Source organism: Canis lupus, chromosome 33 (genome assembly GCF_011100685.1).
Source record: "Canis lupus familiaris isolate Mischka breed German Shepherd chromosome 33, alternate assembly UU_Cfam_GSD_1.0, whole genome shotgun sequence".
In the NCBI taxonomy this organism is placed as follows: Eukaryota; Metazoa; Chordata; class Mammalia; order Carnivora; family Canidae; genus Canis; species Canis lupus.
Window position 1 is genome coordinate 14,553,150 of NC_049254.1, and position 25,255 is coordinate 14,578,404.

The window sequence follows — 25,255 nt, forward strand, 5'->3', positions numbered from 1 at the left end:
TTGAAGTATATAGTACAGTATAAAAGATAACCAAATAGATCAAGACAAAGGAAAATAAGGAGGGAGGGATATGATTAGGCCACAAAAATGGGTATCCCATAACCCCAGAGATTTGCTTAAGATAGATTGTGTATGAAATGATACATAAATACAGACAGATGGCCAATGGTAATAATCACATGAACTATAAGAATGAAAATGTGCCAGTTCTTGAGATTCCCAGATTTTTCTACCTAAGATGCCAAGTGATACATTAAACAATATCTTCTAGTCCATAGAATCATTATAATTAATGAATTCAATAGCAAGTTTCACACAGTTGGTTCTTTTAATAAATCAAAATTAATTTTGCCCTGATAACATAGGCAGAAACTGTACAAAATGGAAGAGAACAAAAAGAACAACAAAGTGTTTTAATTTTTATTTTCTGACTACAACCTGAAGTTCAATATTTTGTTGACATTTTAGGGCAGATTGTCAGCTGAAATGGAAACAGCTTTGATATTCTCTTAAAACGTTTTAGGAACATTAACTGGGACATGTCCCAGAATAGAAAGCTATTGAAGCCAGTTCTATCTCCCTTTAGAAGGAGATCTTGGGAGACTCTGGGTGGCTCAGGGTTTAGCATCTGCCTTCAGCCCAGGGCCTGATCCTGGAGTCCCAGGATTGAGTCCCACATCAGGCTCCCTGCATGGAGCCTGCTTCTCCCTCTGCCTGTGTCTCTGCTCTCCCCCCTCTATCTCTCATGAATAAATAAATAAAAATCTTAAAAAAAAAAAAAGAAGAAGAAGTAGATCTTGGGAGAACCTATAGGCAGGGTGAAAATTTCCTTCCAAAATCAGTTTTACATCCTTTCAGCATGTGCATGGGTGAATGATCAAGGTTCCAAAGTATATGCCTAAGTATTTGATGCAATAATTCTAGACAGGACTATTTTTTTTTCCAATTTTTTCCAATTACAAATTTTCTGAAGTAAACATTCTTTTTTCTTTTTTTTTCAAGTTTTTATTTAAATTTCAGTTAGTTAACATATATTGTAATATTAGTTTCAGGAGTAGTTTAGTGATTTATCATGTAAAATACAACACCTAGTGCTTACCACAAGTGACCTTCTTAATGCCCATCATCCATTTAGTCCGCCCCCCAACCTCCCTCCAGCCACCTTCAGTTTTCTATGACTTGCCTCTCTTTTGTTCCCTATGCTCATCTGTTTTATTTCTTAAATTATACATATGAGTGAAATCATATGATATTTTCTTTCTTTGACTTATTTCACCTAGCATATACTGTCTCGCTCCAACCATGTTATTGAGAATGGCCAGATTTAATTCTTTCTGATGACTGAGTAATATTCCATTGTGTGTATATGTGTATACACAACATCTTCTTTATCCATTCATCAGTAAATGGACATTTGGGCTCTTTCCATAATTTGGCTATTGTTTATGATGCTTCTATAAACATCACAGTGCATGTATCTTTCAAATTAGTATTTTTATTTCCTTTGGGTGAATACCTAGTAGTGCAATTGCTGGATGGTAGGGTAGTTCTATTTTTAACTTTTTGAGAAAACTCCACGTTGTTTTCGAGAGTGGCTGCACTAGTTTGCATTCCTACCATCAGTGCAAGAGGGCTCCCTTTCCTCCATATCCTCCCCAATAGCTGCTGTTTTCTGTATTGTTAATTTTAGCTATTCTGAGAGGTGTGAGGTGGTATCTCATTATAGTTTTGACTTGTATTTCCCTGATGATAAGTGATGTTGAGCATCTTTTTATGTGTCTGTTAGCCATCTGTATGTCTTTGGAAAAATTAGATTTGACTATTTCTGACATAAGATTACAAGTCACCCAATTTGGTCAAAAGGTAAATCATTAATATATCTATCAAATGCAAACAAAGCAACTTTCTCATCAGCTCTATAAAAAATTAGTTGTGATATGTTCTTACATAAGCTATATTATATTATACTATATTATGGTATATATTTACTATGCTGAAAAAATAATAATGGATATTGTCTAAAACAATTTGAATGTTAAGCAGTTGCATTTTGTCCATTCTTCCTCTAATAATAACCAGACAGAACAACTATTTCATGAGGCCACTCTTGATTTATGATAACCATGTTATCAGTATACAGGAAAACCCTTGTGTCTTTTCATAGTAGGAGCTTGTGTATTTAATAAGTAAAAATGGAAACATTAGTCTTCAAGGAAAAGTTGAAGAGATTGAAAGCACATCCCATTTCATGCCTCTGAAAGTTATTGTGCATTTTGTGAAGAGATTATTTCTTCTTACCCTGACTCTTATGTCATTAACATTCCAGTTTTATGCAGGCATATATTTCCTAGGGTTGTATCTGGCTGGCTCAGACTGCTTACCTCAACTAGTGGTGTTTTCTAAATTCTTTTTTCCCCAGAGATTTCACTGACCCTAACCAAACTCCCAAAGACTGATTTTTAAACAAGAAAATAAAATTTTATATTTCTAGTGGTGGACACCCCATAAATTTAATCAGATGACTAGCTGTTAGCACCAATTCCTTGTATCAAGTTTCTTAGAAAAAATACAATAGTCTATAGGGTTTTTGGTAAATATGGATTCAGGACAGAAAGATTTAGGATGTTGTTGATGAGCACTTTCACCAAGATTACAGTGGCCTAATGTGCTACCCTCCTTCTCACAGAGATCTCTTTCCAGCTGCTGGGAGATAGGTCTTTTCTCAATAGTACCAGAGACAAATGTAATAGAATCTTCAACTTGTCTCTCCAAGGTTGTGAGTGTGCTTAGGCCCCATACTTGCTCAGAACCTTGCTGTTGGCCCTGGTCATTACATTGCCCATCTTTACTCCACTTGTCTTTTATTTAGTCAGTTAACACATGTTTAGTAAGAACGTACTTTGTGCTAAATAGGTTGCAGAAATAAAAATAGGAGTCTTACTAGTAGTAATATGAGAATTAGGATAACAATAGTTTCTAGGGATACCTGGGTGGATCAGCAGTTGAATGTCTGCCTTTGGCTTAGGGCATGATCCCGGAGTACCGAGATCGAGTCCCACATCGGGCTCCCTGCATGGAGCCTCCTTCTCCTTCTGCCTGTGTCTCTGCCTCTCTCTGTGACTCTCATGAATAAATAAAATCTTTAAAAAAAACACAATAGTCTCCAGAAATATATCGAATAAGCCATGGGAATAAAAGGTACAGAAAATACTGTCAGTGGGATTGTAATAGTGTTATATGGACACAGATGGTAGCTACACTTGTGAGCATAGCATAACATATAGAAACGTTGTACATCTGAAACTTATGTAACACTGTATATTGGCCATGCTCAAATACAATTAAAAAAATAATAGCTAACATTTATTGAGCATCTTATTAGTGAGGAACACTCTTCTATAAATCTCAGTCTCCACAAAAATAGGTACAACAAGAATATGGAGGCATGAAGACCAACATGAATATGACCTTTCCATTCTTTGATAAGTTCACAGCCAAGTAGAGAGAGATTTTAATATATAAATGATGACCTATAAATATATAAATGATAAATATTACCTCAATATTCATTGAACTATAGACAGATATAAAAGATATCACTTGGTGGTGGATAGGTAGCATAGAGTGAATGCTTCAAAGAAAAGGTAGTCTTGAAGAATGACTAGTAATTTGTCAAATGGCTAAGGGGAAAGGCATTTAAGGGAAAGGGGCAAACATACCAAGACATAGGGGCATGAAGTGGTAAGTATGGTATCTATTGAGAAACCTAAGTGCTTCAGAGTGATTGGAGCATGGTATATTATTGTGCAGGCATAACAAACAGGTCCTAAAAGATAGGAAATCTAAAATAACATTTTGTGGAAATAGTTCATGGAAAGGAAAGAAAATTAGAATTTGACTAATTTCAAACAAGAATACAAGGTAAATCATTAATATATCTATCAAATGCTTCATTTGAAACAAAGCAACTCACCCTCTACAGTCACTATGCTTAGGGCAGAGATAGGAGCAAGCACCTCCTCATGAAGGACCCACATCAGAGCCTCCAGAAAAAAGACAAAAGAACAACTTCCCCGAAAAACCACAAAGGAGGGGACTATATGAGACAGTGTGTGGAAAGATAGTAGCTGCCAGGAATGGCAGTTGATGTAGTGTGGATGAACCAAAATAGCTATGCACATAAAATCAGGGCCAGCTGAAACAGCAGGGACAGAGGCCAGACCGACCCGAAAAGGGTCTGCTTAGTATTGTGTTTTAAAAACCTGGGCCATCATTATATTAAAATCCTTTAAGATGTGTATGTCCTTCAATCTAGCAAGTCAAGAATTTTTATGTCGAAAAAAATTAAGGTTGGATGTATTTAGCTTTAGCTATAGATATTCATCACAACAGTGCTTATATAAGTAAAAATCACAAGCAACTTAAAGGCCTAACAATAAGGGATTGTTTAAATAAATTATGGAAAATTCATTCAATGGAATATCTGGCAGCTAACAGACATGAAAGCATATTTTATTTATAGGAAATGAAACACACTATAAATTATTGGAGTGAAAAATAGGTAATAAGATAGTCAATATAATTGAATATTATGTCTTTGTCTGTAACAATTTCTACACAAAGAAAAATGACTGGAAGTATATGAATGAAGGTGTTCTCAGTGATTGTCTCTTCATCATAGGATTATGGTTGAGTCTTAACTTTTCTGTTTTTGCTCGTTTGAGTTTACTAGTTGCTTTTAATATTGAACATGGATGATATATATATAACATGTTTGGCCTCTGTGTAGCAACTAAGGTTCATTTCTTTGTCACCAAATACGATAAGTCTACTTGACAGACTGAATATCCTGAATTGATAATTGTGATCTATCCCATAGAAAATATAGCGATGCCCTCAAATAGTTTTAAAATGTGGAAGAACCTAGAACTGCATCTAGACTGTGGGTCTTTAAGTGATATATACACGAAGAAGAAAAGAAGTCTTTAATAACAGAATTCATTGATTTAACCATTAATTTGGTCATAGAAAGCAGAAAATGAATACCTTCGTGTTGTGATAGTAGCGAGGGAAACTGAGACCCATCTGGCAAAGAGACAGCTTGCTGGCCCCATTTGTTCACAATTATACTTACATTAACTACCTGAAAAGGACTGTTATCAATGGGAGGTGGGGAACAAGCTCTCTTCGAAAGCATGCTTTAAAAATTTCCTTTGATCCAGCAATTGTATTCCGAGGAGCCTCTTTCTGCAGATAAGCCCACATATGCCCAAGATGCCTCTCCAATGAAGTGTGTTGCATTATTGTTTGTAAGAGAAAACATTTTAAAAAATCAGAATGTCCATTTTAGAGAGGTGGGTAGATGAATTATATTACAGCCATACTGTGTAATTCCATGCTGCCACTAAAAATAACACAATAACATGGTAAAAATCCCCCAGACACAATGGTAAGTCTTTTTAAAAAGGCTAATTAGTATAATGTTAGTGACCCATTTATGCTTTAATAGAGAATCTCACATGTTATTCTAGATTTTGTTATTGCTAGAATGTTTAAAATTTATACTCAAGCAGGCACTTGTGGTTTTTTTTCATAAACATAAAAAGTCAAAGAAACAGTTCTAGGAATATGGGCAGTACCACGCAATACCTAGAATTTCTAGTATATTTTAAGTAGTTAATGATTACTATGTTATAGAATTCTTGTAAGTATGAGATTATGTTCATGATGGATAAATAAGTCCCTTCCAAAGCTTAGTGTTTTTAACCACATTAATTAGTGGGTCTATTGGAGGATTAAAGACTATTCAAATCTTCTCAATTTTCTTACACTTTATGAGACATAAAAATTTCCTTAAAGAAAATAAAACCATACATTTCACTACCATAATCAGTTAACTTTTCCCATTTATTAACTAATTCTTTAAAAATCTTTCTAAATCATGTATAGTATGTCTGGCACTGCAGAGCAGAAGGCAGAAATCATTCTATTTCCTGTGGAGTTTACAGTACTTTGAACATCTAAATAACATAGTACAGAATTAAAGAGGCAGTAGACAGATTTGTTGGTGTTTAAACACCCACAGGCTAGTTCAAACAAAAGCAAAGAATATATAAATAAGCAATATGCAAATTATATGCATATAGGTACATCTATATCACAAATGCATATCTATTTTATATATTTAATCATCTAGATGCCTAACTATGTTCATTTAAAAATAAATGATTCCAAGAAAGGAAGAAAGAGAGAGACAGAGAAAGAACGACCTCCTCTAACAGGACCACTGAGAGCAGTTCAACAACCACACTGCAATGTCAATAAGTACTCAAAAAAAAATTAACAATTCAAACGTCAAATTTGAGATATAAAAAATAGGTAAAAGAGAGCCATACAAAGAACATTTCAGTCTAGGGATTCTTTATTTGCCAATTTAAAGACAGAATAGGGAAGCAAAACTACTTTCCCTCCCATTAAGGATTTGCCTGTTCTGTTTATTGTATCTAATACTATGCTATTTAGATTTCTTAAAAGAGCTGAGCATGATGTCTGATTCGGGGCAGTCATGTAGGAAGCTGAGACCATGAAGGAATATAAGCTCTGCTGCAGCTACGGTCACATAGGACTTCTGATTGTGTTTACACATCTGCGTCCCCAACCAAACAGTTCCTTGAAGGCAAAGATCCCGTTTCTTTACTTTTGATTCCCAAATAGGGCCCCATTCCTCACACAGAAGAGATGTCTGGTATCAGTTGAATACATAAATATATAGCATTATAGAATCATAAGTTCCTTTTCTGGGGTCAGCATTCACATGAGTCTTTGACTACTAAGATGATTAGTCTAATTTATATATATATAAATATATGAAACTATAATATATACAGATATAAAATATATTTATATAAAGAAATAATATATAAATTATATATCATATATATGTAATATAAATATATGTTATTTATAAGTATATCATAATATGTAATGTTTATTTAGTATGTTTATGATATATGGTATAGACTAATGTATACACACATACATATCATGTATTATGCATAAAATCAATATATTTATATACAAATATACTGTATTTTTTATATATGCATTATATATAATACACATATATATAAAAATCAAGGTTATTATCCTAGAAATCACTCATATACATGTAAAACTTGCCATAAATAATCAAGGGCAACTGACAGGCACTATCCCACAAAACCCCCTTAGGGCTCAGAAATGATAAAAGAATCTCTTCACAAGGGTAAAGAAAAGCATAGTTGGTTCTCCAATATCCATTCACAGGTCTCTAAATCGTATGAGAAAAATACCCTGTGGCCAGTCTTGACAAAACTAGGTTACTATGATGCCAGAATTACTGTTTTATCACAACACACAGTATCCTATACTCCTGGGATTTATAGATAGGGATAGGTGGTTACCCATAAATAATGAAAGTATGTATAACTGTATCTGATGACTAAAGAAAGGGGAAAAGTGTGGCAAATTATGATTCTGGATAATTTGGATGCTCAAAATTTTGAAATTTTGAACTTAATTTTATAATCAGTCACCAGTTGTTGAATTTTAGCAGCTAGACTGAAAATGTCTTTCATTTCATCAACACTGAGAATGTGGGAAATTTGCTTCCTTTTGTCCATGCTGAATGCAGGGACTTATCACCAATACCCATTTGAAATCTGTAAGAATCCCTTGTCTGTCACTGGTAATTAATTTCTTGGCAGAGGATTTGTTCTTCATTATGAATAAATACTATGGTTTTAACTGTGGGAATACCTAATTCAAAACAAATTGGTAAGCAGCTATTTTATATACGATGTCTGTTTGTTTTTTTCCAGGAAGCTCTGAATGCTTTTATGTCTGGATAATTCTAGCCTTTTTGGGATTAGCTCTGGTTGTATCACTGATCTTCAATATTTCCCACTATGTGGAAAAGCAGCGACAAGGTAAGACATTTTGAGAAATAGCCAGATAGGACCAGCTTGAATGGAAAGAAGTCACTGGAAAACCTATAGAAAAAGACACTTTTATGAAATGTCATGCAATAGAATATTTTTATCTGTAGGAAATCTATTTGATATTTTTTCCACCCTTCTCCTAATTTAAAAATGCAATCATATTAGAATATAGACAGACTCCCAATCCTGGCTTTATCTCTGCCTTAAGATATAGAGGAGGAAGGAATTGTCTTGATAAGATGTGGTTTTCCTCCTCCAACTCAACAGCTCATGAAATTGTAGCCTATTCTGCAGCAGCCATAAAAGTTCTCACTGATACACTATGGGAAGAGTGAAAACTAGCTCGTCAATCTTCCAGTCTGCTCAAACCCCTCAGCTTCAGTTAGAGCCTCCAAAGTACAGCAGCACAGTACGATCCTGCATCAGGATCGGAGAACTGGAAAAGCAACAGGCTGACCCACAGGCTTATTATCTAACACTCCTGAGGTTGGCTTTCCCTTTCAACAAGCTGGTCAGCAGTTTTAACCACTTGGCTTTCACCCTCATGGACACGATTGAAATAGTGCAATGCCCAGCAATTGGCACGGTCTTTGTGCGCTATTGGCATTCAACACAAGTGTGTTGGGGGAGGTGGGGGGATGGATGGATGGTTGGATGGATATGAAAGTCTAGCTGACATTTCAGGGTAATAATGAATAGAAAAGAAAATGTTGGTGCATTTTAACAGATGAAAAGAAATAAAACCAAGTTAATAAAATTGCCTTAGGCATGAAGCTAATTTAGAACAATGGTCAGGTTCTGGGGACAGTCCTTGATCCTTTTAGGAATGTCTTCTTCAGTGTTGATAACACAAATATAAAATATGAAGAAAATGTTACTGTTATACCTCTCAAAAAATATGAGACACTAGAAAGTGAAGTGGCATAGCTGAGGTCACACATCTACTCAATAGCAAAGTCAAGGATAAGGGCCCTATCTAATTCTCTGCCCAGAATGGTTTCCACTAGCACATGCTGCTTTTACATTGTTGACCAAATGTCCTTGGCCAGAAAACCAACACTCTTTTAGGATCTCTATTATATCATTTCTATGCCTGAAATGCAGCAATGCTTTTTCATTAGCAAGGATTTCAGTAATTCTTTTTTAAATCAAATGTTTTCTCAAACAAATTTCAGAAGTCAGATGCATGAATGACCCATGATCTAATACCTTTGAAAAAAGCTTCTACCACAGAAAAATATGAGCTAAGAGTAGTAGCATTCTTCTTTATATAATAGCTTAAAATGACTATATTCTAATTTCTCCATTAAGATATTTTATGAATGCAGATAATAGTGTCCCTTGAATTAGAAAACAGTGAATTGAGGGCAGCCTGGGCTGCTCAGTGGGTTAAGCATCTGCCTTTGACTCAGGTCATGCTGGGATCGAGCCCCACATAGGTCTCCTGCTCAGTGGGGAGTCTGTTTCTCCCTCTGCCTCTGCCCCTCCCACTCTGCTCATGCTTTTTCTCTCTCTCTCTCTCAAATAAATAAATAAAATCTTTTTAAAAAGAAAAAAGGAAAAAGGTGAATCAAGAGCTATATAGGTGAAATAATTTAAAATGGAAGCCAGGACAAGAATAACCATGTGAACTAGTACTTCACCCTTCTGTAGATTCCAGTGGCAGTCCTCCAAAGATCTTTGTGGGGTCAGGGAACAAGTGGTGGCCTTTTCAGTTCTCATTTTTGGTAGTTTGTACATTGGAAGTTTTTTTATCTGTATTCATACCATTTGCCACCATATGAACTCCTTTGGGGAGTTATATTCTTATAATATTTAGTTGACCACTATTAAGACAGTAGACTAACTTTTTAAGAAAAGAAAGATGGAAGGAAAGAAGGGAGGAAGGAAGGAAAGCAGGGTTTTGCTTTAAAAAAAAATAATTTTTTTTTCATTTCAATTGTACAAAACCCTAACTGCCTCAGGCATGCCATAAATTACTTTGTCTAAAAGCAGGATGTTGGGAAATCACTTTTTTTTAAAGCAAGAAATAGTAAATTACGTTCATTGCTGTATTTTTAAAAATCAATTTCAGTTCTCTCAATTTGTTTTTAACATCATGGCTTTTGAAGTCAACCTGTCATGAACTAGAACCCTGCTTTCAATATTTACCTGGGAGATCTCTTGTATAAGAGACATACCTTCTCATAGTTGCCTTGTTGACAAGTTTCCTTGTCTATGAAATGTGAAAAAAGACCATCTAGACCACAGGGTTCTCACGAGAATTCTGTAGATCCCTTAGCACAGTTCTGGGGACTGAGGGGGTGAGTCCTGCACATGGCACAGCCCCCACCCCCACCCTTCTTGGTGGTCCTGCTGCTTCCCACCCCCCTCCCACAAGTATTTGTTAAGGGCTTGCTATGACTACATCTTATCCCATTTAATTTTAGTGTCGGGTATTTCAGGGAACCTTAGCTCCTCTGGCTCCTCCCCGCTCCCACCATCTCTGTGTTCTCTAGGTCCCTTCCAGCTTCCAGGTCACTTCCTGCCCCATCTCCGTATCATTTAACACATCTATGCAACAACCTGAATTTTTAGCAACAACTGCTGTGTCCATTTAAGTCATATACAGGTGCATTTTAGAGAGTTCTCCGTAGGCTTTCAGAGGATTGGTTCTAACCATTCTCCTACTGCAACTTATTTTATTTGAGCCATAACTTGCCCTCCCTGGGTGGAGCACACAACCCTGCATCTTGCATTTTATTAGCAAGATTAGCCATGCTCGTTGATGCCCAAAGGCCCATCGTTCTCCTCCCTCCTCCTCTTCTCCCTGCAGCCCTCTCCCAACTGCCCCAGCTTCTCCTGACCCTTTCCCCAAGCATCAGCAATGACTGCTACCCTTGCGAGTCCACAGGAGCAAACAGCACTGTCTGTCTCACGCAGAGGTTCCAGGTGGCTCTGGGAAAAGCTCTGCAAGCTGACTTCTTTCCAGTCCCACTAAAGGCTCCTCTGGGCTTTGTTTCTCCTAGACAGACCGGACAGAGGAGATTCAATTCTATTTATTAGCCAGCTTTTCTGCCGCTTGGTCTGCGAACGCAGTGCCCCTGTATCTGGCCTCCTGGAACTTCTTATTTTTGCATCTTTGTGCTATTCTTTGTGGCTAAGGAACTTGCAAGAGATGACTCCACCTATGGCGAACAGTCGGAGAGTAAGTTTTGCTGGTGTATTAAACAGCTTACCAAAGAAAATCTCCATTCCAGCAACAATGCAATATCTACACATTCAATCAGATAGACATGATAAGCCTCTCCTTGATGTTTTCTGCAGCAGAGCTGGCTAGAGGCTTTGTAACGTAGTTTTCCCTTTCCCCAAAATAAACTTTACGTTTTTTAGGTGATTCTTTGTTCTTTAGGAGGATTATATTTATTTCTTTTTCTGCTAGGAATGTATTAGCGGTGTCCTCCTTTAAATCCAAAACATTTTCTTTATCCAACCTTTCTTCTCTGTTGCGAGAAGAAGGATAAGTAAGTGCATGGTTTGCTCATACATCAAAGTCCTATCAGTGTATCTCCCACTCCCTAGAAAATTATGGCACCTTTTTCACATTTTCACATGAAGAATGTATCCAAAAATGTTATTATGGAGTTTAAGCCATGTGCTGTTGTTTCTTGTTGTTATGTATTGCACACGGAAGGGTAAACACTATAAAGGAGAAAACATAAAAGGAAATGTTTGCTTACACGCTCTCAACCATGAACCTGACCGCAAGGCATCTGTGTCTGAATCACAGGGAGGATTGTGAAAACTCACCCAGCTCTTCTCAACACAGAATCTTGCAAACATAACTGCTTCATAGCAATATAAAAACTGCTTTTTATTTTGCTAAATATCACTGAGATCATTAGCCAGCTTTTAAGTCATGCCATTTTATTTTATTGTTTTTTTGTTTGTTTGTTTTTGTTTTTTTCATGCCATTTATTTTAAATAAGCTTATAAGCCTTCTTGACAGAGCAGTCTTCAGGAGCCTGAGCCTGGCTGACCATTCTCCTTGGCTCCAACGTTGAAAACTTTTGATTAGCACTCCCCCATTTAAAGAAATCGTATGCTACCACACATCTTACTATGAGAAAGAAATTACTAAAACCACAGGAGTACACATCATCCAGCTTCAGATGACACATTTAAATTGTAAGAGGACCTTGAACTCTTTTCAAGATCCTTTCAGGGTGCTTCTTCAATATGCTTGGTTTGAGGGGCACCTGGGTGCCTCAGCAGTTGAATGTCTGCCTTTGGCTCAGGGTGTGATCTTGAGGTCTTGGGATCAAGCCCCACATCGGGCTCCCTGCAGGGAGCCTGCTTCTCTCTCTGCCTATGTCTCTGCTTCTCTCTGTGTGTCTCTCATGAATAAATAAATAAATGTTTTAAAAAATGTATGATTAGTCTGGATGGACAATGTCATTTTCCCAATACTTATTTTCTTCCTTACATTGTTTGTTTCTTTTCCTTCCAGATAAGCATCACATCATTTTATCATATCCTTCATAGAGTTGCTTCTGCTTCCTTTTCCTCCCACAAAGCTTTTTGGTCCAAACCTTGTTTTGCTTCTCTTTACTGATAATATATCCAACAACATTTTCTTTCCATAAAGCTATCCTTTTACACATACACATACCTTCCAGGCACCAACATTCATACTCCAAGCACTTCTCACTGGAAAATCCATACTATCTTTTAAAAATATTAGTCTGTGTGGGGAAATATTTGACTCTGTGCCTATTTTTTCTTATTCTAAGTCATGTCATTATTTTTGTTTTCAAATTCTCTGTTTAATTTTTATCTTTTCTTTTCACACTCATTTGGTGACAATCCTCTTGCCAGAAGGGAGATTTGGTCATTTCATTACAAATCAAGCTTTATTTATAAATCTTGTAAATAGCATTTTAATTATATCAGCTTGTTTTCAGCTAATCCATTTAATGAAGAGACTATTCAAATCAGCACAATTAAGTTGTGACTGACAATATGATAGGATTTAGAAGGTATAATATTGAAATCAATCTTGTCGTTTTCTAAAATGTTTTTAACAAAAATTATCTCATTTATCTTCCCCATCTTTGCATATGCTACAGGCATTATTATCTCTATTTTATGGATAAAGTGAGAATCAGAGTTTACTTTGCATATTGTCACATGGCAAATGCATGAAGAGCTGCTAACCAAATCCAAAGTCTTTTCATCTCTCATCCTGAATTTTTCCCATAATACATCAGGCTAAGGTTTCACTAAATTCTTATATATATTTTTTAATTCTTCCAAATACACTGACATGGGACATGTCCATTTTATCCTCCAATATGATGATTTTAAAAGTTTGTTCCAATACTGTTTCTCTAACATTTAATGACCCTTCTGGAGAATACTTCAACTTCATCACATATAAATCTAACTAAATATAATCTTTCTAGTTGTTTGGTGACTTATTCAGTCATTTGAAATATTTTTGCTAAACATGGTATTTTTTATATGTTAAAACTGGAAGATCATCCTTTGGTTACTATTTTCTCTGTCTTATTTCCAGAGACTTAGATAATAATGGGCCTCATTTTTATAGAAATAGCTTTTGCAAAATTTTTCTATTCAATGCCACATTAACTGATACCCAGTCAAAATATAATAAATGTCATAGTATACATATCCATTCAATATCTAAGAACATTTATTGATGAACAGATAATAAAGACTTCTTCATTGATCTTATTAAAACTAAATTTAATTTCTAAATTTCCCTCAATAATTCATTATGAATCTATTACTTTTCACCAAAAAATTCTTAAAAATAATTTTTCAAGTTTGAATACATATATTTAATTTGAAGCAAGAATATTTTCTTTTATTTGCCTTTGAACCACCACCTTCAAGGTTCAACAGTGGGTTACTTTCTGAGACTTGGCACGAAATTTTTTTTTTTAAGATTTTATTTATTTGAGAGAGACAGAGTGAGAGAGAGAGAGAGAGAAAGCATGAACAAGGAGGAGAGGGAGAAGCAAGTCCCTGGCTAAGCAGGAGCCTGACATGGGGCTCTGTCCCAGGACCCTGAGACCTGAGCCTAAGGCAGACACTTAGTCCACTGAGCAACCCAGGCTCCCAGGTTCGGAATTTTTTTCATGGTTTTATGATCTTACCTCAGATCTCTGGTCAGTATTGTTACTGCAGACCAGTATACTGTTTCTTCTAAAAGTCACTCTATGTTTTGATTACTTTAGACTGTATTCCCAGCTTTTTCCTGATCTCTTCTCCCTATAATCTTCTTTCTCCTTCTATTTGCACCATGTGGATGAGATAGAATCACAACCAGAGAAACTTCCTGAACATAATTTTTATGTTGCTGTTCACATAACATGAAGTGTTAACAGACACTTCAAAAATAAATAAATAAGTCTTCTAGGTTTTGTGTGTGTGTGTGTGTGTGTGTGTGTGTGTGTGTCATTGTTTTCATTTGCTTGTTTTGGGTAAGGAAGAAAAGCTTATTCAAATCAACAAGGGCAAAGACGGAAATTTGTCAGAAGGAGGCAGAGGTGTTTCATGAAATGTGAAGGCAGAAAGGACAGTATGGTCCACTCATGATGGGCTGCCCCACAGGAAAGGCAGGGGTAGAGGTCCCCATGTTCATAGTTTGCTGTTTCCCTTGCATAAAATGGCAACACATCTGGGTCCTACATTACCTCCAAGCTGCGCTGTATTTCCGTCTCAAATTACCAAGAAAGAATATATACAATTGGCCCAAAGCAGAGGACCTTGGTTGTGGTGGCCAAGTGTCTTGATTTAAGATATGAACTGACACTGAGGCTAAGCTACCCTCACCAACTTCACAATTCTCTAGAAGATTTAACAAATGTATGTCAAAATTTCTTTTAATGTGTCTGTTTTTAATATCTTTCAGATAAAATGTACAGTTACTCTGAAGACTATATTCCCAGGTAAGTAGAAAATAAGTTATATGACTCCCAACTAATAAGGGGAAGTAACAGATTCTATATTGCTTATAGGTTTGGCTCAGCAATGTCATATTTGGGTAAAAATAAAATAAAATGAATTTTACTCACTTTTACTCCTATCTGAAGATCAAAAGCTATGTTATTATCTTCCTTAGTTACTTACTTATCCTTTGTCAATAAGAGAACTGGCTAAGGGACAAAATGAGATCCTAATCTGGTATCTACAGAATTCCTGACAATTTCAGATGGATTTAGCCCAAATTGTAAGAATGCAGTCTAATTATATATGGAATTGTGGGGCTCTTAAGAAACCAAGCTGGAGAAGAAATCTGGCACTATCTAATAAAATTTAAGACATATATACTTAGATAAAAGTGCTCTGTGGTGTGCTGTTTTTAAGAGTAATGTCAATCAATGGGGGAAATGTGATACATTAATCCTAAAATAATATATGGTTACAGATATAATGGATTCTCTTTAATACCTGTTGGCTTAATTGCAAAGAAATTTGTATGATTCTTTTTTTTTCCAATGGGTTTCAGGTGTAAATCATAGCAAAGAATTTTCATTTTCTTGTACAGTATATTCTGACCCAAATGTGTTATTAAATTGGAGATTTCTCCTTTAGGATAAAAAAACATCTAAATATAGAGAATTTCCTACAGGACTCTTCAAGACCTTTCTGAAATGGTAGACTGAAAAGCAGAAAGGTCTTTCACAAACACAGAGCTTTCTCACTGGGTAGGTAAGATTATAAGCTGTTAGCCTCTAAATGGTCTTTTTAGAATTTTTCTCCATGTGGAAATATCTCTGACAGATGCAGAATGTAGGCTGTAGGCAGATTCACACAAAAAAGAAAATCTTTATTTTTATGATTTAACATGGGATTCTATAACAGGAGATAATTTTCAGTGCATTATCTCATATCAAGAGTATTTGCAGAGTTGGTTACAACAAACATCATGACAAAGAAAACCCTATATGGATTTTCCACGTGGAAGTTAATCTCTTGGACAATTGATTTGACACTTGTCATTTGAAAGGCAATTAAGATGCAATGTGATAGAAAGTCTAGTGATTTGATCATTCTGCTAAAGACTGGGTTGGTACTCTTGGATTGAGATGGTAAGAGTTAGAATGAAAAATTGGTAAAATACCCACCTCAAAGTAATCAGTCTCTTACCCATAAGGCAAGTGTGAAAAAGAGGTTGGTTCTTTTATAACACTCATTCATTCATTTATTCAATAAATATTTGTTCAACAAATAGGAGTTGTGCTAGACAAGAGTTGCAAAGATGGAAAAATGCAGATTGTCCCTTGTGGATTTAATAATCTATTATCTATTGTAATAAATCTCAATTTAGGCATAATTTGAATACACCATGCAGATTTTATCTATAATAAGTGGCGGGCATGTTAATTATGTATGTACTTCACAGCTTGTCGATTTCTGATTATGTAGTTTAGGAGCCCAAATCACCTTTATAGGAAGGACATGGAGGCTTCAGGAAACAAACAAATGTAAAACTATTTCCAGCCATTAAAACTTCAACATTAAAACAGCAAGTGGAAATAAAGGCTATATTTCTTAGGTAGAAGAAAAAAAATTGGAGATGCTTCTCAGTTCTTAGGTGGTTTGAGGCTAAGGCTCCCCATTGCACCCTGTCTCTGCCCCATTCAACATTGGTTTGGGTAGGAAGCCATGCTAGAGGGGAAAGAACTTTGTTTCTCTGATCTTATCTTCCTGCTTCCCTAAATCCTTGCCCTTCCTGCACTAGTAGGTCAAAAATTGTGATCACTTTAAGAACAATGTAGCATCTATATGTAACAGAAACTCAGGTATACACTTCCTGGTATTTACCCGGGGCCACTTTATTTTTCCTTTAAAACCTCATTCTACACAATCCTGGTCTTTTGATCTGTGTTAGGAGGCTAATACAGTGAGAATATCATAGATTTAAGATCTAGACAATTCTGGATTTTAATCAGACTCTTGTGATTACGAGGCTTGTGTAGTCTTAGCAAAATAAGCATCGATGAACTTCAGTTCTATCATCTAAAAAATACACATTATAAGGTAATAACTTTCCTTATAAAGCATAGGTGATTGAAAAAAATACTGCTTTATCAGATGAAAATTAAGGTCTAAGAAAATTCCAGCCCATTTGCTTTACATTTATCCTCTAATTTAGAAAATCAGTTCAGGTTTACAACTACTTGAAATTTATCATGACTCCTCAGTTTCAGAGTCTCTCTCAAAAACCTCAGGGAAGATTCCCAGCAGTATTTGCATGGTCTGCTCCTGGGTGGTACTGAAAAGTGCTTTTCTGATGAAACATATCTCGTCTCAGCCATTCTCCTACCTCAAGGTGATTTATTAGATTTCTGGGACTCCGCAAACTCCTTTCACTTCCCCTCTTTACTAAACACACTAACCTAGCCCTGAACTTGTCTTTTGGTCTTAGCTGTCCTCCTCACCCATTCTCAAGGTTGAGGACATTTATGATGAGAGAACTGGGAGCCTTCCTAGACATCTGAGACTTGCAAGTGGTTGTGCGGATAAGGCCTTTATTGTGATCACTGCCATGCTTGTAACCAAAATAACTCCAAGATTTCCAGCCTTCTGTTTACTTGTTTTAATGTACAAATAACCATAAGCCAACCTCCACCCCTACGTGACTGCAAGAAGCCCAGTCCCTTCAAGTATGCCTTCTTAAAAATCCTTGAGAAGTACAGATAGGTTTCAAAAACCTTATTCTGAATTGTCTTTTTTGTCACCCCTATCTCTGTGTCACTGCTCTACATGTCTTTCCCCATATCATTAGAATTCTTCATGCTGGCTGACCTTTCCAGTTTCCCTTCCCCAAAGCTTTGGCAAAAGACCCCCCCCCCCCCCTTTTTTTAAGTGCTCCAAAGCACTGGCAATATAAGTACCTTGTGTTTAATTGACATCACAAAGAAGTGGATATATTAGAAAAAAATTGGAGCACTAATCAAGAGAATAAAAGTTTAGCATTAGATACCATAGCTCTGAGAGTACATTAATCATCTCCCTCACAGGGAATGCCACTGGATTCACTTCTTAGTCTCCAACCATCCAAGCCAGTACCAAGGTTCATACCCTTCCCCAGGACCAGGGGTCTATATTTAGTCCTCTTACCTCAAGTTCAAGATACCTACACCCATGGCATGGTCCCTGCCTAAGAAAGCAAAAATTCAGTGAGCGTGCACTCAAGAATGTGTCCCTCCAGCAACCTTCCTTTTTCTCTCTTGAATCATTGCTTTTTCTATCCCTTTTGTATTATTCTCGTTGGTATATAACAGTATTGTTTCATAAAAGGAAGGAAGGAAGAAGGAAGGAAGGAAGGAAGGAAGGAAGGAAGGAAGGAAGGAAGGAAGGAAGGGAGGGAGGGAGGGAGGGAGGGAGGGAGGGAGGGAGGGAGGGAGGGAGGGAGGGAGGGGAGCTCTCTTGGTACTAGATTGCCTACAGTTACCTCTCCATTGCTCTGTATGCTTTACAGCAAAACATGAAAGTTCCATCTACATTCTGTCCATATCAGCTGACTTCTCCTCTTCTCTTTTTTCTTTAACCTACTCTATTCAGTTTTTTGCTTTCAATAATTACCAGCTCAGCCCTCATCAAGGTCACCAATGAAATCCCCATGGCCAAATCTTAGTGTCTTTGTATGTAGTCCATCTGTAGAGTTTGACATATTGACACTCTCTACTTCTTGAAACACTTCTCCAGGCCAGGTCCTCTCATCTATAGTTTTCCTCCTCACCAGTGACTCTTTGTCCTTTGCTGGTTCCTGAACCTTTGACATTAGAGTACCAGGGCTCATCTAATGAACCTCTTCTCTATCTATACTCATTCTATAAAGTAGTTTTACCTTTTCTTATGGCTTTAAATAACATTTAAATGTGTTTAAATGTATAACATTTATACATGAATGGAGCCCAAGCATATATCTGCCAATTTAAACACCTATTAAGCAAATCAAGGTAACACTTACCAAACCAATTTCTGATAGACCCCTAAGTTTTCTCTTTCCTCAATCTATTTCCCAGCCCCTTAAAATAGCTTTATTTAGTTTTACAGAAATATCTTTAATTTTTCTTTGGGTATTGTAACCCTACAATTATATCATAGAATTTCAGAGCTGAAAAGAACAATAGTGATTAAATAGTTTAATAAATTTGTTTTATAAATGAGGAAATTGAAACTCAGAGAATTTATGTCCAGAGTCATTTAGATAGAAGTAATGATTTTTTAAAAATTGAATTTACTTTTTTTTAATTTACTTATTTAATCTGCCTGGATAATACAGTATTTAAGCATTTTTCTAAGAGGACTTAACAATAAAAATAATGATGATATTAAAACTTTAAAAATAGGGACTAAGAAAAAATACATGAAAGTAGAAAAAGTTGGACCCTAGCAAAAAATACAATCAATATTATTTTAAATTTTGGAGTATCAATAAATGTGCTTATTGGTCAGAAGGCCATGTTCAGAGCGCTGCACTGGCCTCTGGGATATGGGCTTATTTATTAATCTATTTGTAATAGTAATTGATCTTCCACATAAAACACTACCAAACATTTGTGCTTAAAGTTTATTAGATATTTGAAATAGGCTGGAGCTATTTGGCATTGCTAAGTAAAAATATGTTTTTTAATTTGTTGGTTAGGCAACTGTTCCTTTATAATGGTTTATTCGGGATGATTAATCATTTGAGACCTGCCTGCAGACACAGGGCACTGCATTATAAATCACATCTTATTTTCATTCATAGGGAATGAAATGATATTCATTTTTTGGACATGATTTATCATTTGCAGGTTGTATCTGCTATCTGTGTGAGCTAGGAAAATGGATGGATTGTCTTATTAAAAATTCTTCACCTTTTGCTATTATATTCTCTGTGCAGCCGGTGAAAAACCATGAACAGGGACTACTCCATATCCCAATATTAAGCTGTATTGAATTACTGATGGAAAGAAAGGTTACAGATGAGTTCCTTTGTTATCAGATGAGAGATATACATGCCAGCATCTGGACTTTTCAAGCCATTTCATACAAGTATCATTTGATCTGTTTTTTTTTTTAAAGACACCTACTTACTATTTACATATACTGTGTCTTCTTTCAGAAGCATAGGGAGTAAAATAGGTGTTATGCCTTGAGATAAGTGTTCTTTTTTCTTTTCATGCAATTCCCTCCAGTTCTTGATGATATGTAATCTCAAAGTTAAAGCAGTTGCTACTATTTTATGAAATGCCACTCTCGCAGCCTGATATGTTCCTCTGTTCCCGGCCTGTCATTGTGAAAGCTGGTCACCAGGGCCATTGTCGTTGTCTGGTGACAATGATAGGATGTCTAGGCTAATCCTAAAAGGATTTCTCAGATGAAGCTGTAAGGAAATTTAATCAAACATCAAGAGCAAATAGTATTCAGGGCTTTTGGACCAGACTAGCATTACAATCCTAACACTGCTAGTTACTATCTTTGTCTTCGGACAATTTAACTCTTGGAGTTGCAAATTCCTTATATACACAGTAGGGATTTAAAAAAAAACAGGGGGTGGGGGAGGAGGGTGGATCTCAGAGTTGTTCTGAGGGCTGAGTGAGCACTGGCATAAAGAAAAGCTTTCAGAATTGGTACTTATTGCTGACATTACACATAAGGCTAGGGAAAATATGTTAATCTATTTTTCTGACTCTCAGACTTCCCATCTATAAAATGGGAAATAATATTTTTGCAGAATTTCCCCAGGACTTTGGGATAATATATAAAAAATATTTAGCACACCACATGGATGTAATAGATGATCAATCATTTTACTGTATCAGTCAAGCTGAGTCTACAGTATTTCTTTGGCCTCTTATTTTTTTAAGCATCATTCTCAATTAGTATTTACTAAGCAAACTTAGCTTTAGGGGATTATTCAGAGTGATACACAGGGCAAGTAAACTGGCAGTGCAACGTACAGTTAAGAGCACAGATAACCTAGGTTCTAGTCCCAGCTCTGCCACTTACTAGTCTTCTGACCTTCAGATTATATGACTTTTCTGTGCCTTAAATGACTTATCTATAAAATGGGATGCAATGGTGCCTGTCTGGTTGGATTGTTGTTAGAATGGAATAAATGAATATATAAAATGCATCTGACAAACATAAGTGCTGAGTAAGCATTTTCTATTATTATTTCCTGAAAGGTCAAAAATATATACACACACGTGCATATAGGCATTCATGCACATTCATTGCATCCAATCACTCACACATATCTACCTTGGTTGGCGGGGGTTAAACAAGAAGATGCTATCATATATAGAATTTAGCTGAGGAATTAAGAGCTATGTGTAAACTGGGTTCTAACAAGATCAATTGCTTTTCATTATTATAGGGAGGAGGAGTATTATGTTGAAGACACACCAATTTATGGTAACTTAGATGACATGGTCCCAGGTAAGTTTTATTTTTCTAGAAATTGTGTTTATTTATAAATTAATATCCCTCCCTTCCTTTCCACAGCATTTGAGGTGGCTTATTTTTGGTTGCAATCACATTTAAATACCCCAATGGTAACCATAGATTCAATAATGTTTACCATATTATTTAGTATATATTTCTAAAGCTGCATATATCAATTGTGTTACAATATCCTGTTTTTCTATATTCTCTTCATCTTACTATAGTAGAAATGTGAATACAGGAAGACTATTATCTTGAATTTTGACATACACAATTCTATGAAATAAAGCTATTTCTAGGACAGAAAATGGCTCAGGGAAACAGAGCTTTGTGTTCTGTCTATAAAAGCAAATCTACAGTGAATAATCTGGAACAACAAGCATGTTCACTGGTTTCTCTGGTTTTAGCTGCTCATGTTAAGTAGAGAATCTAGGGCTACATTGATGGCAAGTGGGGAAAGAGAAGAGCTAAATCACACTGACTAGGCTATACATTTTTTGTTCTTAGGTAACAAGTACTTTTCAATTCCCAGCATCTCTTATTATTTGAAACATTCCAACCACCCCAAAACAAAATGCCACTAAATTCCATGACCTGATCCCAGAGCTCTGATGAGATAAGCTGTGAGGGTAACTGCTAGCATTTATTTATTTATTATTATTATTTTTTTAACTACTAGCATTTAACCCCATCCTTGCCCTGCAAGCATGTCACTTAATTCATGAATTGGGGGTTAACAGAAATTTCTAGGAATGAACTAATTATCTGAATCTTTGTATATCAAATCCAAACTATCTAAATCTCTGTATATGCAATTCTCCTAAAATGAGGAATGTGAAACCATTAAAGGATTCAAATTTTATTTAATTTTAAAAATGTATTTAAATCTTTGTCTTTCCTTTCTTTGTAAAGTGTCTTCTGATCTGTATACTCTGAGAAATCAAAACTATTTCTTAAGACTAACCAATTAAAAATAACTTGCTCTTCTGATCCACGTTGTAGAATCCTCATATCCACCTGTAATATTTGAGAGTTTAATTCTTACCTACTCTGGTGGTGCAATGTGCACCATATCTGCAATTTCCATATCTAAGGCAGCACAGGTGCCACCCCACAGATTTTGATTTAGTAGTTTTTAGGAATAGGATTTAGGAATTTGCTAGTTGACAAATCTCTAGGTGAATCTAATGCATGTTTCCCATGGATGATGCTTCAAGAAACATCACTCCTCTGTGTTGCTTTTCAGAAAGGTTGAATGATTGATTATAAGATAACTTGCATTGCAGTAAATATGTCTTTTTTCTATGGGATCAAGTTAGTGCAATCCACATTTCTGCCAAGTGGACTGGCCATCCTACAAGTCACTTTCTCTCTTTCTTCTCCCTTTCAAACAGGCATATCTGGGGCGAGGGGAGGTGGAGGGAAGGGAAGGATGATATAATAAGCATGTCCCTATGGGATGAAATGTCTGCTTGTCTTCTGGGTATCAGACATTGCACAAAAACTCTAATTAGGATCAGCATTACAGAGCTCTAGACCCTCAAAACAGCCTGGCTGTGTTATCACTGATTTCTGGGACAAAAAATATAATCTAAACATTCTTTTTCAAAAATAGGACATAAGTGTTTATATACCTCTGAATAAAATTTCTTACTCATGGGAAAAAATGACCAAATTGCAATCATCAGTGCATGCACACTATGCCGTGGCCCCCTGCATCACTTGTAATTATACCCAAATAGAAAAGAACACATGGGATCTCCATAACAGCCAATGGAAGCTTGAGATGAGCCTGTCATATCCTGCAATGGCATAAACTAATATGATCTAGTCTTTATCCCAAGTGATGCTGTGGGTCAAATGACTTCTTCACATTCTGATATGCATAAAATGGTTTGTGCATCCTTTTTTTTTTTTTTTGCATCTCCACAAAAAATACAAGGTGAAAGATCCTTGGGGGCTTCATATTTACAGCTGTGTTTTGGGGGTCATGTATTTTTATTTGTGCCAGCATTTTTCATTTTTCCATTGTAAATCATGATCTTTTCATCTCAAAGAACCAGTGGATGAAAATTGCTATGAACAAATGAAAGCCCGACCAGAGAGATGTACAAATGAACTGCAAGGAGCCACCCTGCCTACACAGGTGAGTTTTATTGTCTGTATTAGGGGTCAAGCTCAGCCTAGATCACAGCACAGCTGCATGTTTCAAGAATATAAGAGCAGCACATTCTGATTCACATTTGAAGCCTGTGATTTTACAGGCCAAATACTGTCAAGTTCTGGGACCTGAGCTCTAAAGGGAACCTCAAAGGCAAATAAACAGTACAGTTTGCCACACTCAAAAAGTCAAAATTGTGTACCATTACAAAGGCAATAGACTGAAGGAAACAACTGGATTCTATTATTAACCAATTAAGCTTTTTTCTTTCAGGTTGAAAAAAATTATGTAGCTCACAAAAATAAACGTAAAAGGTGACATGTATATAATGCTCATAAGACCTAGATGCTAGGAATTTATGGGGACAGGGGGAGGAGGGGAGAGGGAAGGAGAGAAAGAGAAAGTTGTGCCTTACAGAATGAGAGAGAGTGATAGAAATGGAGGAGAGAGAGAGAGAGAGACAGAGAGAGAATAGGAGAGAGTGGGGTGGGCGAAAGAGAAAATGCTTCAGTTAAAAGATAAATTAGCTGGATATAAAAGAGCATACTTTTATTTTATAAGGCAAATGAGTGTAAATTTTAACACAGCTCTATGGCTGTGGGTTAATGGCAAGAGATTTTCACATGACTCGTGTAGGGTTAAATAGGATATAAATGTAAGTGGAAACATATAAAAACCCAAGAAGAAATAGTTTTTCCTTTTCCTACCAAAATCAGTTCAACATCCTCAGACATAGCACTGACATCATCAGAAGCCATGCACAATTCTTTGTCTACATGCTCCTGAAATGTTATACATTTCAGTTAAAAGATCTTGTCCCTTCAATTACGTGTTCTCTTGCTACCCCTCAAAATAGTCACAGGGCCAGCCAGCATTTCCTCTGCAGTCGTTTGTGTCAGGACTTGTCGTATTGCTTTACATGTATTATCGTCTTAGAGTTTTATGAAGGAAACAGCATTATTTCTTCCATTTGACAGAGGCCTGAGAAGGATGAAAAACTTGCCCTAATGCACTCAAGTACTAAGTAGAAAGAGAAGCTAAACTTAGTTCTGTCTTACAAAAAATATTTTCCTCCCTAAGATGGGTCACATCTTGAAAAGTTCCATTAAGATAGAATTTTTCTCTTTTCCTTTATATGAGTCCACCAAAAAATCAGAATTCTTGAAGTTTTTAAGAAACCAAGATGTGGTAAGGTTTAAGCAGAATATGAAGTCACTTTCTGATGCACAAATCTGTCACCTGCTGTTCAATTAGTGCTAAAATTTTTTTTAGATAAAAGATATATAAACCTGCATGTTCTCATATGACCTGCTAAATCCATGACAATAAAAAGAAAACTTCTTAGAGAAAGTTAAAATATAACCACACCATCTAAAATGTAGAGATGCACCGCACCTTAATTGTAAAGGAACTTAAAATTGATAATAAAAGTTACTATTTAGTACATATGAATTGTGGTACATCTGGTTTTTACTCAAGTGGAAATTATGCAAAGCTTTAAATGTCTTTAAAAGACTGTTATTTTATAAATTATGTATTTAAAGACACTTCTAAGGAGATTAGCCTTTATTCTATTATATCCTTCTCACAAATTTAGTTCCACAAATTAAACGTAATTTCTTTATATTTGCTCAATTCCATTTTATTAGAATGATCATTATCA

General features: G+C 35.9%; 1 protein-coding gene across 1 annotated transcript in view; it reads left to right on the forward strand.

The window, feature by feature from the left end:
* Nucleotides 1–25,255, forward strand: part of TRAT1 (T cell receptor associated transmembrane adaptor 1) — a 36,741-nt gene that overhangs the window by 5,746 nt on the left and 5,740 nt on the right. The window contains exons 2-5 of the mRNA XM_038582751.1: nt 7,860–7,967; nt 14,899–14,935; nt 21,364–21,425; nt 23,489–23,577. Coding sequence (XP_038438679.1) covers nt 7,860–7,967; nt 14,899–14,935; nt 21,364–21,425; nt 23,489–23,577 — 296 coding nt within the window. The remainder of the gene's footprint in view (nt 1–7,859; nt 7,968–14,898; nt 14,936–21,363; nt 21,426–23,488; nt 23,578–25,255) is intronic.